Source organism: Sapajus apella, unplaced genomic scaffold (assembly GCF_009761245.1).
Source record: "Sapajus apella isolate SASKATOON/1434 unplaced genomic scaffold, GSC_monkey_1.0 scaffold48, whole genome shotgun sequence".
NCBI classification, from domain to species: Eukaryota; Metazoa; Chordata; class Mammalia; order Primates; family Cebidae; genus Sapajus; species Sapajus apella.
In genome coordinates, this window is record NW_022436988.1 from 17,858,742 (window position 1) to 17,876,622 (window position 17,881).

Consider the following 17,881-nt stretch of genomic DNA (forward strand, 5'->3'; position numbering starts at 1 on the left):
GACTTATGCGTGTAATCCCAGCACTTTGGGAGGCTGAGGTGGGCAGATCACCTGAGATCAGGAGTTCAAGACCAGTCTGGCCAACATGGTGAAACCCCATCTCCACTAAAAATACAAAAATTAGCTGGGCATGGTGGCATGTGCCTGTAGACCCAGCTACTTGGGAGGCTGAGGCATGAGAATCGCCTGAACACTGGAGGTGGAGGTTGCAGTGAGCTGAGATCATGCCACTGCACTCCAGCCTGGGCGACAGTGTGAGACTCCATCTCAAAAAAAAAAAAAAGTTAAAGGATAATACAGTCACATGATTTAAAAACCAAAAGTACAGAAAACTTTACAAAGAAGAGCCCCCAACTGCTCAGTTTCTGCCACCCACCACTCTGCCACTAAAGTAAGAATCCTTTGCCTCGTTATTGACTTTTTAGAAGTTACTGTTTACCTCCCCTACTGATTGTAAAGGACCCTAGTCTACTGTAAATAGCAAATCAAACAAAGGTTAGTACCCTTAGAGAGTCAGGTAAACCCTGGGCAGGCATGCAGTCATCATTTTTGCCTGTTTCCAATTTCAAATACTTTTTCTTGCGTTATGGAACTATCTGGTCATATTCTTTGCCCCAAGCCAGAGTAGGCTTAGAGAGAGTCCTGATCTTTTCCTTCTTAATGTATGAGTATTCTTTACATGCTAGGGAGGTGAGCTCTTTGTCTATGATGTGACTTGCAAACATTTTTTCCAGTTAGCAGTTTTTCTCATGACTAATTAGCTGGGCTTGGTGGTACACACTAGCAATCCCAGCTACTTGGGAGGCTGAGGCAGGAGAAACGCTTGAACCAGGGAGGCAGAGGTTGCAGTGAGCTGAGATTGCGCCACTGCACTCCAGCCTGGACGACAGGGTGAGACTCCTTCTCAAAAAAAAAAAAAAAAGAAAAGAAATGGGTAAAGTGTGTATTGCTGTTCAAGGCTTTTATCAAAACTTCCACTGAATCCTAGGTCCGAGAGGAATTGTTTTCTAGCTAGAAGCCATTACTTCTTGGTTCTTGCCCTGAGGTTGGGGAATCTGGTTTTGATTGTGGCCAGTTTGTATCTGCCTTAGCTTTACTATGGGGAAGTCCCAGAGGGTGGCATTTCAGAAACAACCTGGCACCCTCAAGGCAGTGATTATCTGATTCAGACAATACAGTAGCTTGTCTTCATTCATCTAGACAATCATCCATTGCACTAATGCTTTTTGATCATCAGTTAGATTCCAGGCACTGTGCCTGCCATCAAAGAGCTCTGAGTCCATTTGAGGGAGGATAGGCCATTATGACACATTGTATAATAAAAGTGTACGACAGCTGGGCATGGCAGTGGCTCACGCCTGTAATCCCAGCACTTTGGGAGGCCGAGGCGGGCAGATCACCTGAGGTCAGGAGTCTGAGACCAGCCTGGCCAACATGGTGAAATCCCATCTCTACAAAAACTACAAAATTAGCCAGGCATAGTGGTGCATGCCTGTAACCCTAGGTACTTGGGAGGCTGAGGTAGGAAAATCACTTGAACCCTTGAGATGGAGGTTGCAGTGAGCCAAGATCGCACCACTGCACTCCAGCCTGGGCGACAGAGCCAGACTCCATCTCAAAAAAAAAAAAAAAAATGTCAGACAGAGGGAAAACCAGGGAGGTGAGGGGGTGCAGAGGAAGGGCAGCTCAGTCTGGGGAAGACAAGGGAAAATTCTGGAGAAATGTCTGAACTGAGTTAGGAAGGATGGGTAGGAATTTGCTTGGAAAGAAGTGGAGAGGGCATTCCAAGCAGGGGAGAACCCCGACAAAGGCACGGACAGATGAAGAGTGCTGGGAACTGGGAATTCTAGCAACCAGAACGTAGGTGCAAAGAAGAAAGTGGTGAGAGACCAGGCTTGAAAGGTAAGCAAAGGTTGTATTAGGGCGGGCTGTAAATTGATATTTTCTCATCTCAAACAGAGACGAGATATATCTTAGATAGCTCCCACGTAGCGACCCAGTAGAGTACGCATGTGTGTAGGGGTGCGGGCCGGAGGGGGCCCTCTCACAGGGCTGCCTGTGTCATCCACACCAAAGGCTGGGGAGAGCTTCCTAGTTCTGTTACCGGATGGTGCTGCGCAGTTCCAGGCTCTTGGTGCCACAAACAAAGAATTGAACATGACACACATACAAATAGCAAAGCAGAAAAGATTTATTTTGAAATTTTTATTTTCTTTTTTAAACTTTTTTTCACCTAACCAGTGTGCTAAGCAAAAGATTTATTAAGCACAGTGACGCTCTTGGAGAGGGGCGAGTGGGCTGACCTGTGAGTAGTTATTAGTGCCTGTTTGTTACAGTTCATGGCCTTTTGCATGTTTTGCCTCACTTGCTTAATGTCCCTTACCTTTCTCGTATTGAGCCTTAACCTACCTTCCTTCCTTCTTTCCTTCCTTCTTTTTCTTTCTCTCTCTCTCTCTTTCTCTCATTTTTTTGATGGAGTCTCAGGTTGTTGCCCAGGCTGGAGGGCAGTGGCGTGATCTTGGCTCATGGCATCCTCTGCCTCCGGGGTTGAAGCGATTCTCCTGCCTCAGCCTCCCGAGTAGCTGGGATTACAGCTACTGTTGCTTCGGCTGGAATGCGATGGCATGACCTTGGCTCACTGCAACCTTCTGCCTCCTGGGTTCAAGCCATTCTCCTGCCTCAGCCTCCTGAATGGCTGGGATTACAGGGGCATGCCACCACACCTGGCCCGGCATTTTCTTTCAAAAGGAGTAGGAATCATGTATTTTTAGGCTTGAAGGGGTAGGAATAGTGTATTTTGAGGCCTGAAGCCATGTTCTAAAGGGTACCATATTGGGTGAACATGTCACTTCTAATTGCCATGGAAGAAGTTAATTCTATTCTTACTCCTTACTCCCTTATTTTGTGTGTTCTGCTTCCACAGTCATACATCTTCTGCTTTTGCTATTGCTTAAGGTAGCCTACCCCCAAGGGTCCCCTTCGCCCCCTACGTCCTCTGCTATTCTCCCACCTCAGTATCACTGCGTGCCAAGCTCAGCCTGCCCCAGCAGCAGGTCTCTCTGACAAACGCTGCAATTTTGAGGAAAAGTCAGCCCAAGAAAGTCAGGAGGCCCAGATTTATGCTGTATGGAAAAAGCCCTCTGTGGTGGGGGAAGGGGAGGACAGGAAAAGCAGAGGGATCTTTCTGGATGTCCTGGGAGAGAAGTCCTTTGGGTGCAGGCTGGAACCAGGGAGGAACCCCTTCACCGTGCCGTGAGAAGGGGCCCCAAACCCAGGCGAGACAGAGGGAGGATCAAGAACCCAAGGCAAATGTCACTCGTGCCTCGTTTTTTCCCTAAAGAAACAAAGCAGCTGCGTTAGGTGGCCCCTCAGGAAGACCAGTCATTTCCTGAGGAGATAACAGGCCAGCCCAGGCCCCATTGTTCCCGGCTTCCAGCCATGGCTGCCATTACCTGATCAGCGCCACAGCTGGTCTCTCTGCAGGCGCCCGGAGAAGTGACCAGAGTGGTTTCTGCTTTTCACAGGGCGGGTTTCTCAACGGCGACCTGTGGGCAGTGCCTTCTGTTGAGCAAGGCATGGCCCGAAGGCAGAACTAACTGCCTGCAGCCTTCACTCTCAGGATGCAGCCGAGGTGGGCCCGCGGGGCCACAATGTGGCTTGGAGTCCTGCTGGCCCTTCTGCTCTGTGAGTGTTTACTCTCTATCCACATCATTTTAACTCCATGAGAGTCGAAGCTTCTGGAATCAACATGTTTCTTCTGTCTCTTCCAGGTTCAAGCCTTGAGGGTCAAGAAAATTGTAAGTTTGATGTTTCTACTGTAACAAATGTTCCTACCTGGCTTCCTCCTGTCTCTTTCGTGATGCCTAAAATGCACATCAAATTGTTGGGGTTTGGCCGGGTGCGGTGGCTCACGCCTGTAATCCCAGCACTTTGGGAGGCCCAGGCGGGCGGATCACTGGAGGTCAGGAGTTTGATACCAGCCTGGCCAACATGGTGAAACGCCACCTCTACTAAAAATATAAAAATTAGTCAGGTGTGGTGGTGGGTGCCTGTAATCCCAACTACTCTGGAGGTTTAGGCTGGAGAATCGCTTGAACCTGGGAGGCAGAGGTTGCAGTGAGCCGAGATTGCACCACTGCATTCCAGCCCGGGCAACAAGAGCAGAACTCTTGTCTCAAAAAAACAAACAAAGAAGCAAACAAAACTGTTGGGATTTGATATTTCTAACAATTAAGGAAAATATTCCAATTGAGAATTAAAGTTAATCCCGTATGGGCATTTTAAGAAAGGCTTAGATCTAAGCCAAGTTCTGGTCAGTGTATTTTAGAAGTGGCATACGTTTCCTTGTCTGGTTTGAAGGTACTGAGTTATCTTGATGAATCCTCTAGTCAGCTACAGATCAAACTCCATGTTCTTTTCTCTGTTCTCACTACTACACTTGACTAGTCTAAAAATATATTAGGTTGATGCAAAGTAATTGTGGTTTTTGCCATTACTTTAAAAAATGGCAAAAACCACAAATATAAGTGACACACATTTTCTTTCTTTTCTTGCTTTTTTTTGGAGACAGAGTCTTTGTCTCCCAGGCTGGAGTGCAATGGTGCGATTTCAGGTCGATGCAACCTCTGCCTCTTGGGTTCAAGCAATTCTCCTGTCTCAGCCTCCTGAGTAGCGTGTACCGCCACACCCAGCTAATTTTCTGGCCTCACATTTTCTGGATTCCAGTGCATTGTTTTTCGGGGATGGGAAGGTGATTTTTTTTTTTTTAATGAGCAATTCCATAATTAGTTTTTTGTTGTTTTACCATAATTGCTTATTTGCATATCCTAAGCTTTCTCCAATTGCTTTTATTTGCAAATGAGATATAACTGATTGGTTAGACATATGAAGACAGATCCTAGTTTAAATTGTTGCTCCTTTTTTACTCCTAAACGATAAAAAGCGCACTTTCCATGGAAATGATAAAAAGCTCCCTTAGGGTCTGAACCCATCCTGGTCTCTGCAGGCTCCTGGCCATATCCTCCCCTACCGTTCCATGGAGAGTGTGCTTTTTATCATTTAGGAGTAAAAAAAATAGAGCTCATTTTCCATTTACCTGTGAGGCTACAATCATATATATGTAATATTTTGTGCTTGCACAAAGGGAAGGGTGGTGCTGCCTATCTTTGTAGCCTGGTTTATCCTCCAATCTTCAGCTGATTCTGAACCTTTGTCTTGAGATGAGAGAGGTTTTGTTCTGCTTTATCTGGGACCACGTAAATGAGGGGCTCAGTTGGGTCCTGGGGCTGTGAGTAGACGGAGAACCCACAGAACACTCTTTCCTTGTCAGAAGTCACTGCAATTGACAAAGAATGGAGGTGACTGGGTTGTAGGCAACTTGCATGGCTCTTTGGAGGTGCAGTGCCCGGGCCAGGCTAGCTGGGGAGTCAAGCCTCTGGGCGGTGGCCCCAGGCTGGGGAGGGCTAGTTGGACAGGGGCAAAGCTGCTCTGCCAGGCTTCTCTGCTCAGCTGGGCAGTGCTTCCTTGAGCATTTGATCCCCATGGCAACCCATGGAGGCAGGATTTCCATAATGTTCATAATTATCCTGCTGGACTGATGGTGTCACCGAGCCTCAGAAATAACTGATTTTGCCAGGCATGGTGGCTCACACCTGTAATTCCTGCACGTCGGGAGGCTGAGGCGTCCGGATCACTTGAAGCCAGGAGTTCAAAACCAGCCTGGCCAACATAGTGAAACCCTGTCTCTACTAAAAATACAAAAAATTAGCTGGGCATGGTGGCACATGCATGTAATCACAACTACTCAGGATCGCACCACTGCACTCCAGCCTGGGCAACAGAGCGGGACTTTGTCTCAGAAAAAAAAAAAGAAAAAAAAGAAAAAAAGACATAACCGATTTGTCCATGAGAGAGGCAGAGGGCTGGGCATTGGCACTGGAACTTCCATTCTCTGAAGTTGCACCATTTGTCTGGCTTCAGTCAAGTCAACCTCTTTGAGCTGTTTCCCGTCTGTAACATTCGGATGACAAGAGAACTTCCTGGGCATGGAGTGGGTGTGAGGTTGAGACTGAATAAAGGGAGGTGATTCACCGGCCTCAGAACAAGGCGATTGATAAATGACAATAGTATTTACTCTACTCCTAGCCCATCTTTCCAACTCTGGGTCCTGCCCCACCCACTCTCCCTTTGTCCATGCCAGCCTTCCTCCCCTCCCAGACCACACCCTTCGGGCCAGACCTCTTTTTCTCACTCGATACATCCTGCTTCCCACAACCGCGGTGCTCACCCCTCCCCTGCCACCCCACAGGGAAATCAATCACTCCCTCCTTGGGGTTCCTAGAGAATGTTCTTTGTACCTTCAGGGAAGATGTTGGAACTGCAGAACTTGGTTCTCACTGCCTCCTCAGGCTTCTGCCTTGTTTTAACGTTCAAGGAAACAGACCTGGAGGCCACAAGGCACGGAGCAGGGTCAACACTGGGGGTGAGCAGGGCGGGGGGCTGGAACCAGGTCTCCATTCCTTAGGCCCCCCGCAAGGCCAGCATTTGCAGTGTGTGGCCTGCAAGCTTGCTCCACTCTACGGCTGGTCTCCTGGGACAGCCTTGGCCCTGTCCCCTCCTACCATCTCAGGCTGCTTTGTTCCCCTCCAGCCCACACCTCATCACACTGTCTCGACTCAGGAGGTGACTGCTGCTGTATTTTCTTTTTTTTTTTTTTTTTTTTTTTTTTTGAGACGGAGTTTCACTCTTGTTACCCAGGCTGGAGTGCAATGGCGTGATCTCGGCTCACCGCAACCTCCGTCTCCTGGGTTCAGGCAATTCTCCTGCCTCAGCCTCCTGAGTAGCTGGGATTACAGGCACGCGCCACCATGCCCAGCTAATTTTTTGTATTTTTAGTAGAGACGGGGTTTCACCATGTTGACCAGGATGGTCTCGATCTCTTGACCTCGTGATCCACCCGCCTCGGCCTCCCAAAGCGCTGGGATTACAGGCTTGAGCCACCGCGCCCGGCCGACTGCTGCTGTATTTTCACATTGAAAACAGGTATCTGGGCCAGGCGGATGGCTCATGCCTGTAATCCCAGCACTTTGTGAGGCTGAGGCAGGTGGATCACCTGAGGTAGGAGTTTGACACCAGCCTGATCAACAAGGTGAAACCCCATCTCTACTAAAAATACAAAGATTAGCTGGGCATGGTGGCGGGCGTCTATACTCTGATCTACTCGGGAGGCTGAGGCAGGAGATTGCTTGAACCTGGGAGGCGGAGGTTGCAGTGAGCAGAGATCACGCCACTGCACTCCAGCCTGGGTGACAAAGCAAGACTCTGTCTCAAAGAAAAAAAAGAAAAGTCATCTGGAGAAAACTCCCCCAGCTTCCCGCCTGGGCCTGGCTGAGGGTTTATCTACCTCCCCACCCATCCTCTGGGCTTAGATTCCCTCCAGGCCTCTGGGGACTTGGGCACCCCGCTGCTCCTCAGCTGATCAGGGCCAGCCAGGCACCTGGGCTCTGAGCCCCTCCCTCACCCCCAGGACCCCACTCCTACATTCATTCAGGTCCCTCTCCCCTACCGCCCCTTCTAGAATCTCTGTTCCTGCTTCTGGCTTTGTTCTCTCACTGTACAAACATGAATGGGAACTCTTTATTTAGGAAAAAAAAATATCACACACAGACACCCCCCCCCGCCATTTATCTTGTGTCCCCCACATCCGGCCTTTCTAGTTTCCTTTCTCAGTCGAACCTCCCTAAAGGTTACTTTACAATCTGTCCCTACCCCGCTCACCTCTCAGACACGCCTCGGTCCCAGCAGCCTGGCCTCAGGCCCTGTGTTGGGTTCCTCATGTTAAGGGGTCACCAAGGACCACCTGATGCCAAATGCAATGGACACTTGCGGCCCTCAGCTTCCTGTACCCCTTTCCTGCCTTTGACTGTTGATCGTGCCCCTAAGCCTCCCGCCTTGACCTTCTCCATCCTCTTCCCTGGTTTATCTCCTCCCTGTCTAATAAGCCCTCCTCCTTTTCCCCCAGGGCTGACTTTGAACCGACTTCATCTTTTCCCAGCGTCTGAACCCCATCCTGGTCTCTGCAGGCTCCTGGCCTTATCCTCCCTGGAGACCAGCTCCCCTCTTGACACCTCCACGTTCCCCCTCCCCTGAATCCACACTCCTCCCTCCTTCACAATCCAGCCCTGGCCTCTGCCCTGAGCCTCCAGTCAACACAGGCTGCTGACCTTTGGTGTCTCCCCCCAAGTCCTCCTACTGGCCCCTCGCACCCAGCTGCACCACCATGACTTTGTCTTCCTTCCTTATCTTTTTCTGGCTTCTTTTTTTGGTAGAGACTGGGGTCTCATTTTGTTGTCTCGAACTCCTGGGCTTAAGCCATCTTCCTACCTCGGCCTCCCAACGCGCTAGGGTTACAGACGTGAGCCGCCACACCCAGCTGTGCGTGGCATTTTCTATTTGGTTTAGTGGCACACACATCCTCCTGGGAACCTAATCCGGGAAGCTTATCGTCAATTTTTTCAACCCTATATCCAATCAAACAAAATCTTTTTAAAAATTGTGGTAAAATACAAATAATACAACATTTATTATTAATGACATTTAGCACAGTCCTAATGTTGTGCAGCCTTCACTAATGTCTAGTTCTAGAACAATCTCTCTCTTACTCTCTCTCTTCCTTCCTTTCTTTCCTTCTCTCTCCCTTTCTTTCTCTTCCTTCCTTTCTCTTTCTCTCTCTCTCTTTCTTTCTTTCCTTTCTTCTTTCCTTCTTTCCTTCCTTCCTTCTTTCCTAATTTTCTTCTTTCCTTCCTTCTTTCTTTCTTTTCTTTCTATTCTTTCTTTCCTTTCTTTCGACAGAGTCTCACTGTGTCACCCAGGCTGGAGTTCAATGGTTCGACCTCAGCTCACTGCAACCTTTATCTCCCAGGTTCAAGCAATTCTCCCACCTCAGCCTCCTGAGTAACTGGGATTACAGGCACATACCACCGTGCCTGGCTAATTTTTGTAGCCAACTCCTGATGTCAGGTAATCCACCCGCCTTGGCCTCCTAAAGTGCTGTGATTAGTTCTAGAGCATCTTCAATGCCCCACAAACAAGTCCCGTTGCATCTACTCAGGAGTTCTGCAGCCTATCCTTCCTTCATTCCACGGCACCCGCCTAGGTGAGGCCTCAGCAGCTGTCACCGGAACCACTTCCAGGCTGTTTACTGGTCTTGGGTGCTGTAGCACCCTCCTGACACCCTCAGGACAGGGCCTAGCTTGTCAGCACAGCGAGCCAAGCTGGCCCTCCATTCTGGCACCACAGACCCAGCCACCTGGCCTCTTGAGGCTCACACCGTGGTTTCTGTAATGGGCCATGCCCGAATGCACTGATTTCTCATGCCCCTGTGCCCTGGTACACGCTGTTCTCCTGCCCAGGGCACCCCACTGCCTGTCCTTGGCCTGGCAGGCTCAGTGCAGTGGGCATTTCCTTCAAGACTCCTTGACCTCTCCTGGGCAGACCTTCCTCTTGGTATCACTGGACTCCAGCTACGTGGGTCCCACCAACCTTTGCTGTTTTGGACAGCAAGGGTGACTTCTCATTTACTCTGTCAGCCTAGCACCTGGCACAGGTGCTCGATAAAAGTCTCCTTGATGGGAACTTGAACTGAACTTGGAGATTCTTGTGATTCGGGTAGGAAGATGGCTCAGCGTGCTCTCTGATAGGCACAGAAGTTCATCAGGGACTCTATGCCTTGCGGCTCCCTGTAATTTTCCTGACAAGGGTAGGCAGCCCCTTCTGCACCCTCCACTTTCTCTCTGAGTCATTTCCAGGCTGAGGGCCAGGTGGCTGGCTGAGTCATGCAGTGGTATCTTTCCAGGGAGCATCACCATCCACTGATGAGTGGCCTTGAGGTCAGTGTCCCACCGTTTTAGTATTTTGGTGTTTGGCACTGTGGTCACTGGCTGTGCCATGGTGACTTTGCTATTTTGGATCGTTCTCCATCAACCTTCATCTCCCCAGGTTGAAAAGATCTGACCTCTTTCTACCCTTCTCATTGCCCCGAGATGGAGTTTCGCTCTTGTTGCCCAGGCTGGAGTGCAATGGCATGATCTTGGCTCACTGCAACCTCTGCCTCCCGGGTTCAAGCGATTCTTCTGCCTCAGCCTCCTGAGTAGCTGGGACTACAGGCGTGAGCTAATTTTTTGTATTTTAGTAGAGACAGGGGTTTCACCATGTTAGCCAGGATGGTCTCGATCTCCTGACCTTGTGATCATCCGCCCGACCCCGCCTCCCAAAGTGCTGAGATTATAGGCGTGAGCCACCATGCCCAGCTGATTAGATCTCTTTAGGCTGTCCCACAACCCCACCCTTCATCACAGCAGTTCTGAACCTTTTTGGGTTCAGTAAGGAAATCCATGGGCACTCTCTCCAGAAAAAGCACACATTTGCACACAATTGGAGGTAGTTCATGAGCCTCCTAATGCCCACCGGTACACCTCCCAGGGGCCTGTGTCCCCTGACTATGTAAATAGTGAGACCTACAGGCAGTAAATCAGTTTGGCTGTGCTTGGAGGGTGTATTTAGAAAGAAGAGAATGTTTTCCATATTATCAAAACAAGAATCAGGTAGAGACTTTGGAAGTTTGGTTTTGTGGTATATTTGTTATGTATTATGCTTAACAGCTTACCCTAAAACTCACTGGCTTGAAATAACACAAATTTATTATCCCACAGTTCCTGAGGGTCAGGAATGCAAGAGTGTGTTGTCTCCTGAAATTGCAGATAAATTGTTGGTCTGGGTTGTGGTTATCTGAAGGCTTGACTGAATCTGGGGAATCTGCTTCTAAGCTCATTCCCATGGCTGTGGGCTGGAGGCCTTAGTTCCTCATTCTGGGGGCCTTCCACAGGGCTCCTCATGACAGGACAGCTGGTTTTGGGCAGAACGAGGGATCCCACTTTCGCAGGAGGTTTCACTGACAACCGCGCGGATCTCCTCTTGGGCCCTTCCTTGGCGGCCCCTTCCACGGAGCTGACCTTCCTTTTGCGCATCCTGGCGGCGGGGAGGCGTGTGCCAGGCTCCTTTGCGCCATGGCGCGCCGACAGCCTTTACGAAGCTGGGCTGCGGACCGCTGCCACTCCTCCCGCCGCCCGCCGCCCGCCGCCCGAGCTGCCGAGACCCACCTATTTATTAATTTTTTGCGACGGAGTTTGTGCTCCGTTGCCCAGGCTGGAGTGCAACGGCGTGATCTCAGCGCACTGCACCCTCCGCCTCCCGTGTTCAAGTGATTCTCCTGCCTCAGCCTCCCGAGTAGCTGGGACTACAGGCACGAGCCACCACACCTGGCTAATTTTTGTATTTTTAGGAGAGACGGGGTTTCACCATGTTGGTCAGGCTGGTCTTGAACTTCTGACCTCGTGATCCGCCCGCCTCGGCCTCCCAAAGTGCTGGGATTACAGGCCTGAGCCACTGCTCCCGGCCAAGTTCGTTATTTGAGCGGATGACATGTGTTAGAGTTGCTCAGAAAAACGAGATGGCGGAAGTGCCGCGTGCTAGTGGGTACCATCCCCACTAAAAAAACGCTGCTTGGTGCTTTAGCCAAATTTGCTTTAAAATTATTTTTTAAAAAGGGAGGGCTTTTATAAAAAAATAAATGAACTAGGACTGGTCAGTAGGAGGCCCAGGCAGGAGCTGTACTGAGGTTGGAAGGCCCAGAGTGGGAAGAGCTGCAGGGTGCAGACTGAGCTCCCCTAGGGCAGGCACTGCGGTTTCACTGTTCTCCGAACTCCCAGTATGGGGGACAGTGCTTGGCACAGAAAAGCCCCTTTAAGTGTTTGCTATGAATGGTGCTAAAGAAGAAGGCCGAGAATGTCAACCAGGGGCCAGGCACTGGGCAGTATATACACAGCCCCCCACGGTGCCCTCAGCCACTTTGTCTCAGTCACTGTTCGGGTTAAAGATACCAGAGAAGGCAGGTATTCGTGTTCCCATTTTGCAGGCGGAGACGTGGTGGCCCAGAGAGGTTAAATAACTCCTGAGATCACCCAGCTAAGGGCTGCGGGATCAGGGATTTGAACCTAGTGTATCTGACTCCCTTCTGTACTTAGTATTGTCTGCTGTTCTAGGACATAACCAGACAGGGATGGGCAGCCCGTTAGGTAAACAGGAAAGCAGACTCATGACTCCTGTGGAGAGCACCCAGTGGAATGAATGAACTGGGAGGCTGGAGAAGTCACGATAAATTAACATGAAATTTTAAAATTTTTGTTTTTGTTTTTGTTTTGTTTTGTTTTGAGATGGAGTCTAGCTTTGTTGCCCAGGCTGGAGTGCAGTGGCACAATCTCAGCTCACTGCAACCTCCACCTCCTGGGTTCAAGCGATTCTCCTGCCTCAGTCTCCCGAGTAGTTGGGATTACCAGCACCTGCCACCACGCCCGGCTCATTTTTGTATTTTTAGTAGAGATGGGATTTGACCATGTTAGCCAGGATGGTCTCGAACTCCTGACCTCAAGTGATCTGCCTGCCTCAGCCTCCCAAAGTTCTGGGATTACAGGCATGAGCCACCATGCCCAGCCTTAAATATGGCTTTTATTTGAAAAAATTCTCTAGAAACATGGAGTGGAGACACAGCTTTAAAGCTCCGAATAGTTTATTTTCAGCTCATGCCTATAATCCCAGCCGTTGGGGAGGCTGAGGTGGGACAATTACTTGAGACCAGGAGTTTAAGAATAGCCTGGGCAACATAGTAAGACCCCATCTCTAAAAAATTAAAATTAAAAAAATGAAAAATAGTTGACTTTATTTCTGTAACTGGAAGAATCTAGCTAACATTTTTCAAGCACTTTATAAGTACCAGGAACTCTACTTTAAGTACTTAAACTCAGGTTCTCATTTATACTTACATTCCTTGTGCCCACTGTATTGGTAAACAAACTGAGGCTCAGAGAAGTTTAGGGACTTGCCAAAGGTCATAAAGCTTTGCTAGTCGCAGAGATGAGATTTGGCCCAGATCTGACTCCATGCACTTGATTTCTGCTCTTTAGCGTCTCCTGGTTGAGTCACTGGAATACACAGCGTAGCTTAAAATGAAGGAGGAAGTACTGAAGAGGTAATGGAAGGAGACCTACCTGTCTCTGAGAGGAAAGAGAGTGCTGGGGAGGGAACTATATTAATTGAGGGGTGCAGAGAAATTAATATGGTCCAAAGAAACTTTTTTTTTTTGAGATGGAGTTTTGTTCTTGTTGTCCAAGCTGGTGCACTGGTGTATGACCTTGGCTTACTGCAACCTCTGCCTTCCAGTTTCAAGCAGTCCTCCTGCCTCAGCCTCCCAAGTAGCTGGGATTACAGGTGCCTACCATCACACTCAGCTAATTTTGTATTTTTAGTAGAGACAGGGTTTCACCATGTTGGCCAGGATGGTCTCAAACTCCTGACCTCAAGTGATCCATCCGCCTTGGCCTCCCAAAGTGCTGGGATTACAGGCGTGAGCTACTGTGCCTCACCGGTCCAAAGAACATCTTATGCTGAGAGCTCATCCAGCAGGCTCCTTAGATCAGGAGCTTGTAAGTTGCACACAAAGACAAAAAAAGGGAGTTCCAAAGAGTAATGCTACGGGAAATGACTTGAATTTAAACCATCACCTTGTTTCATCTCATGGACTGGCCAGATGCCATTTTGTTGTTGTCAAATTAATTGCTCGGTATATAGCAGCAGGTGCAAAATGTGGTACTCATTTTAAAATCGAAGGTTAAATTTTAAATTACTCAAAAAAGGCCTAACTTTGTTAAAGGAGAGGGAAAGGACAGGCTTTGCCAGTATCTCTGGCCAGCTAGCTAACTAACCTTTTTCTTATTCCAAAAAAACAGCTTGGGACCACTTATAAAAATTATGTGTTGTTGTTCAACAAGATACATTAATGAGGAAATCAGGATGAGAGGAAAACAAAGGCACGCAAATAAAGGCATGGCCCTTTTAGCACAAAACACATCCCAAAGGTTGCTAGAAGCAGAGGTGAAATCTTGACTGTGTATTAGCAATCAAAGCAAAAAGGGAAACAATGTCCATTAGAACATTCTCAGAATCCACAAGATAGAAATGAATCAGTTATTCAGCATAAACACACTGTTTCCTGGTGCTATGGGAACACTTTGTGAAATTAGGGACAATATCTCATTAACATCCCAGACCAACATCCCAGAAGACCATTTCTTAAGAGTTTGCCTCTGTGCTCCTCCCTACCCCATACCCCCTCCCTCCAGAGATGACCACTATGCTGACGTGTAAAATATTAATCTTATATCCAGCCACCTTTTTGTTTTGTTTTGTTTTTGGAGACAGAGACTTGTTTTGTCACCCAGTGCAGTGGCACAATCTCAGCTCGCTGCAACCTCTCCCTCCCAGGCTCAGATTCTCCTGCCTCAGCCTCCTGAGTAGCTGGGATTACAAGTGTATACCACCATACCTGGCTAATTTTTTGATTTTTGATAGAGATGGGGTTTCATCATGTTGGCCAGGCTGGTCTCGAACTCCTGGCCTCAAATAATCCACCTGTCTCGGCCTCCCAAACTGCTGGGATTACAGCTGTGAGCCACCGTGCCCACCCTTATCCAGCCACCTTTCTAAACTCACATTTATTTCAAGTAATTTGTCTGTAGACTATTTGAGGCTTTTACATAGACATCATTTCATCTGTCTTTGAGAGTTTTAAACATTTGACTGCTCTATTCACTCAAAAATTTAAATACAAAATTTTAGATTCTATGATTGCATTATTCACACTTCATGGAGATAGATGGGGGGTTAACAAAACATACCAAACATAGTTGCTTTCAAGCTCAGGTCCAGATGCTGAACAGATAGCTTCTTTGAGAATGGATATGGTAGAAATTTCTTGGGGGGATGTGTAGGGATTTGGGAAAAACACCTGATTTTATGGTCATGGGCTTTCAATACATTTTTTTCCAAACCCCCTACAGATCACTACTTTTTTTGTTCTTTTTTTTTTTTTGCGAGATGGAGTTTTGCTCTTGTTGCCCAGGCTGGAGTGCAATGGCACGATCTCAGCTCACTGCAACCTCTGGCTCCCAGGTTCAAGCGATTCTCCTGCCTCAGCCTACCAAGTAGCTGGGATTACAGGCATGCACCACCACACCCAGCTAATTTTGTATTTTTAGTAGAGACAGGGTATCACCATGTTGGTCAGGCTTGTCTTGAACTCCTGATCTCAGGTGATCCACCTACCTCAGCCTCTCAAAGTGCTGGGATTACAGCTGTGAGCCACTGTGCTGGACCTCTTCTTCATTTTTTTTTTTTTTTTTTTTTTTTGAGACAGGATCTCACTCTGTCACTCAGGCTAGAGTGCAGTGGCATGATCATGGCTCACCGCAGCCTCAACCTTCCAGGCTCAGGTGATCCTCCCACTTTTAGCTTCCCCAGTAGCTGGGACTACAGACACATGCCACCATGCCCAGCTAATTTTTTATTTTTGAGACAGAGTTTTGCACTGTTGCCAGGGCTGGAGTGCAGTAGTGTGATCTCAGCTCACTGAAACCTCTGCCTCCCAGGTTCAGGTGATTCTCCTGCCTCAGCCTCTGGAGTAGCTGGGATTACAGGTGCCCACCACTATGTCTGGCTAATTTTTTGCATTTTTAGTACAGACAGGGTTTCACTATGTTGGTCAGGCTGGTCTTGAACACCTGACCTCATAATCCACCCGCCTCAGCCCCACAAAGTGATGGGATTACAGATGTGAGGCACCACACCCGGCATCTTTTTGTAGTTTTGTAGAGTCAGGGTTTTGCCATATTGCCCAGACTGGTCTCGAACCTCTGGGTTCAAGCAATCCTCTTGCCTCAGCCTCCCAAAATGCTGGGATTAGGATTACAGGCATGAGCCACCGCACCTGGCTTCATCCATATTTTTTAAGCCATGTATAGACAGGGAGATGTTTGAAGTTGTTTTACTGACAGGAATTTGGAGAATGAAAATTTTATGGTGCTGATTAAACCTGGGTTCATGTGCTTGGGAAAGAGAACCCCAGGGAAGGTACTGAGTGCTTTGAGAAGTGTCAAGGGGTATAACTGGGACTACAGGTGGACTTCAGAAACACCTACAGGCCTTGTGAAGAGGATCTTCAAGAGCAGGCCACCCTGGTCTGCTCTGAAGCTTGGACATAAGTTCTGACCCATGGGCATGGTTCAGGATCTGCGAGCCTGGAAAATTTTCAGGGCAGTGGCCCACAACCAACCAACTGACAAAAATGCTTACGGCAATAGCTAGAGAGCACCCGGTCTTAAGCCATCTACCCTTCTGTCAGCCTGCTGCTGTAAGTGAGCCTTAACATGTGATCTGTAGTTAGCTGAATTCTATTGACAGCCTATGGTTACTGGATATAAGCCAATTCTATTCTGGGGACATCGGCCAGAAATGACATGCTTGGTCAGTTGACCCAGAGCCTCATTCCTGGCAGAGATTGGATAGCAGGTTGAGCATTGTGGCTGCTTTGGGTCTTGATCAGAGATTCCTGTCGTTGGTAGAGGGGAATCTATACTCTTTGCTTCTTAGTAGTAGCAGGTGAGGCTGGGAATGCAAGTAGCTGCCTAAAAAGTTGTTTCAAATCCTCACCATCTGGTGAAACCTCAGAGCCCATCAGATAGAAAATGCCAGCTGGGACTGTGCTAATTTGGTGAGGCCTGGGTAGAGAAGGAGGGTTCCTGGGCATGACCGTCTGGTTTCAGAATGGAGGTAGCAATCATTTATTAAGCGTTTCGTGTGTGTTGGGCACTGTACGGGAGATGTTCTGGCTGCTCTCCTGTATGTTTCCTGCAAAGATATAATGAGATATGATTACCTCATCCTACAAGTAAGGAAACTGAGCCCAGAGAGGTTAGCTGCCCAGGGTCACACAGTAAATGATGAGCCAGGACTTGAACACTTGACTGCTTGAATCCTATGCTCTCTCTAGGGGTCAAGATGTGGCAGCTCACAGGATGCCTCCATCTCTCTTTTATTTTATTTTATTTATTTTTTTGAGACTGAGTCTCGCCCTGTTACCCAGGCTGGAGTGCAGTGGCGCAATCTCGGCTCACTGCAACCCCCGTCTCCCAGGTTCAAGTGATTCTCGTTCCTCAGCCTCCCAAGTAGCTGGGATTACAGGCATGTACCACACACCCAGCTAATTTTTGTATTTTTAGTAGAGATAGGGTTTCACCATGTTGACCCAGCTGGTCTCAAACTCCTGACCTCAGGTGATCCTCCTACCTTGGCCTCCCAAAGTGCTGGGATTATAGGCATGAACCACTGCACCCAGCTCTACATCTTATATTAATCATACTCTGTTCCTTGCTTTGGTGGGAAAAGATGCAGCTTAGTACCAACTGCTTCTGCTTGAGCCACTATGTACAGTTACTATCAGCCTGGCCCTGTAGAACCCCAGACTCAATACTGCACAGGATGTGATAAGACTACATCTGAAGTGATGAAGGCCACCAGGATGATATTGTTTCTGAGATAACAGGTATGTCTGCCCTCTTTCCCTTTGCATTTAGCTTTCACCATCAATACTGTTGACATGAAGAGCCTGCCGGACTGGACAGTGCACAATGGGAAGAACCTGACCCTGCAGTGCACCGCGGATGTCAGCACCACCTCTTATGTCAAGCCTCAGCACAGGATGCTGTTCTATAAGGATGACGTACTGTTTTACAACGTCTCCTCCATGGAAAGCACAGAGAGTTATTTTATTCCCAAAGCCCGGGTCTATGACTCAGGGACGTACAAATGTACTGTGATTGTGAACAACAAAGAGAAAACCACACAAGAGTACCAGGTGTTGGTGACAGGTGAGTTCTTGGAACTGAACACAAGCAAGCAGATGGAGTGTAACACACAGTGGCATGAGTAACAGCTG

At 48.4% G+C, this 17,881-nt stretch overlaps 1 protein-coding gene across 6 annotated transcripts in view; it reads left to right on the plus strand.

Annotated features, from left to right (window-relative positions):
- Positions 1 to 17,881, plus strand: part of PECAM1 (platelet and endothelial cell adhesion molecule 1) — an 88,003-nt gene that overhangs the window by 9,986 nt on the left and 60,136 nt on the right. For 3 of the 6 annotated variants that reach the window (XM_032241977.1, XM_032241975.1, XM_032241976.1), the window contains exons 2-4: positions 3,525 to 3,684; positions 3,771 to 3,797; positions 17,520 to 17,813. In XM_032241977.1, the coding sequence (XP_032097868.1) occupies positions 3,621 to 3,684; positions 3,771 to 3,797; positions 17,520 to 17,813 (385 nt within the window). In that variant the 5' untranslated portion in view covers positions 3,525 to 3,620. Of the gene's footprint in view, positions 1 to 3,136; positions 3,685 to 3,770; positions 3,798 to 17,519; positions 17,814 to 17,881 lie in introns of those variants that run through there. The other 3 variants (XM_032241974.1, XM_032241978.1, XM_032241979.1) reach the window with 1 other exon arrangement.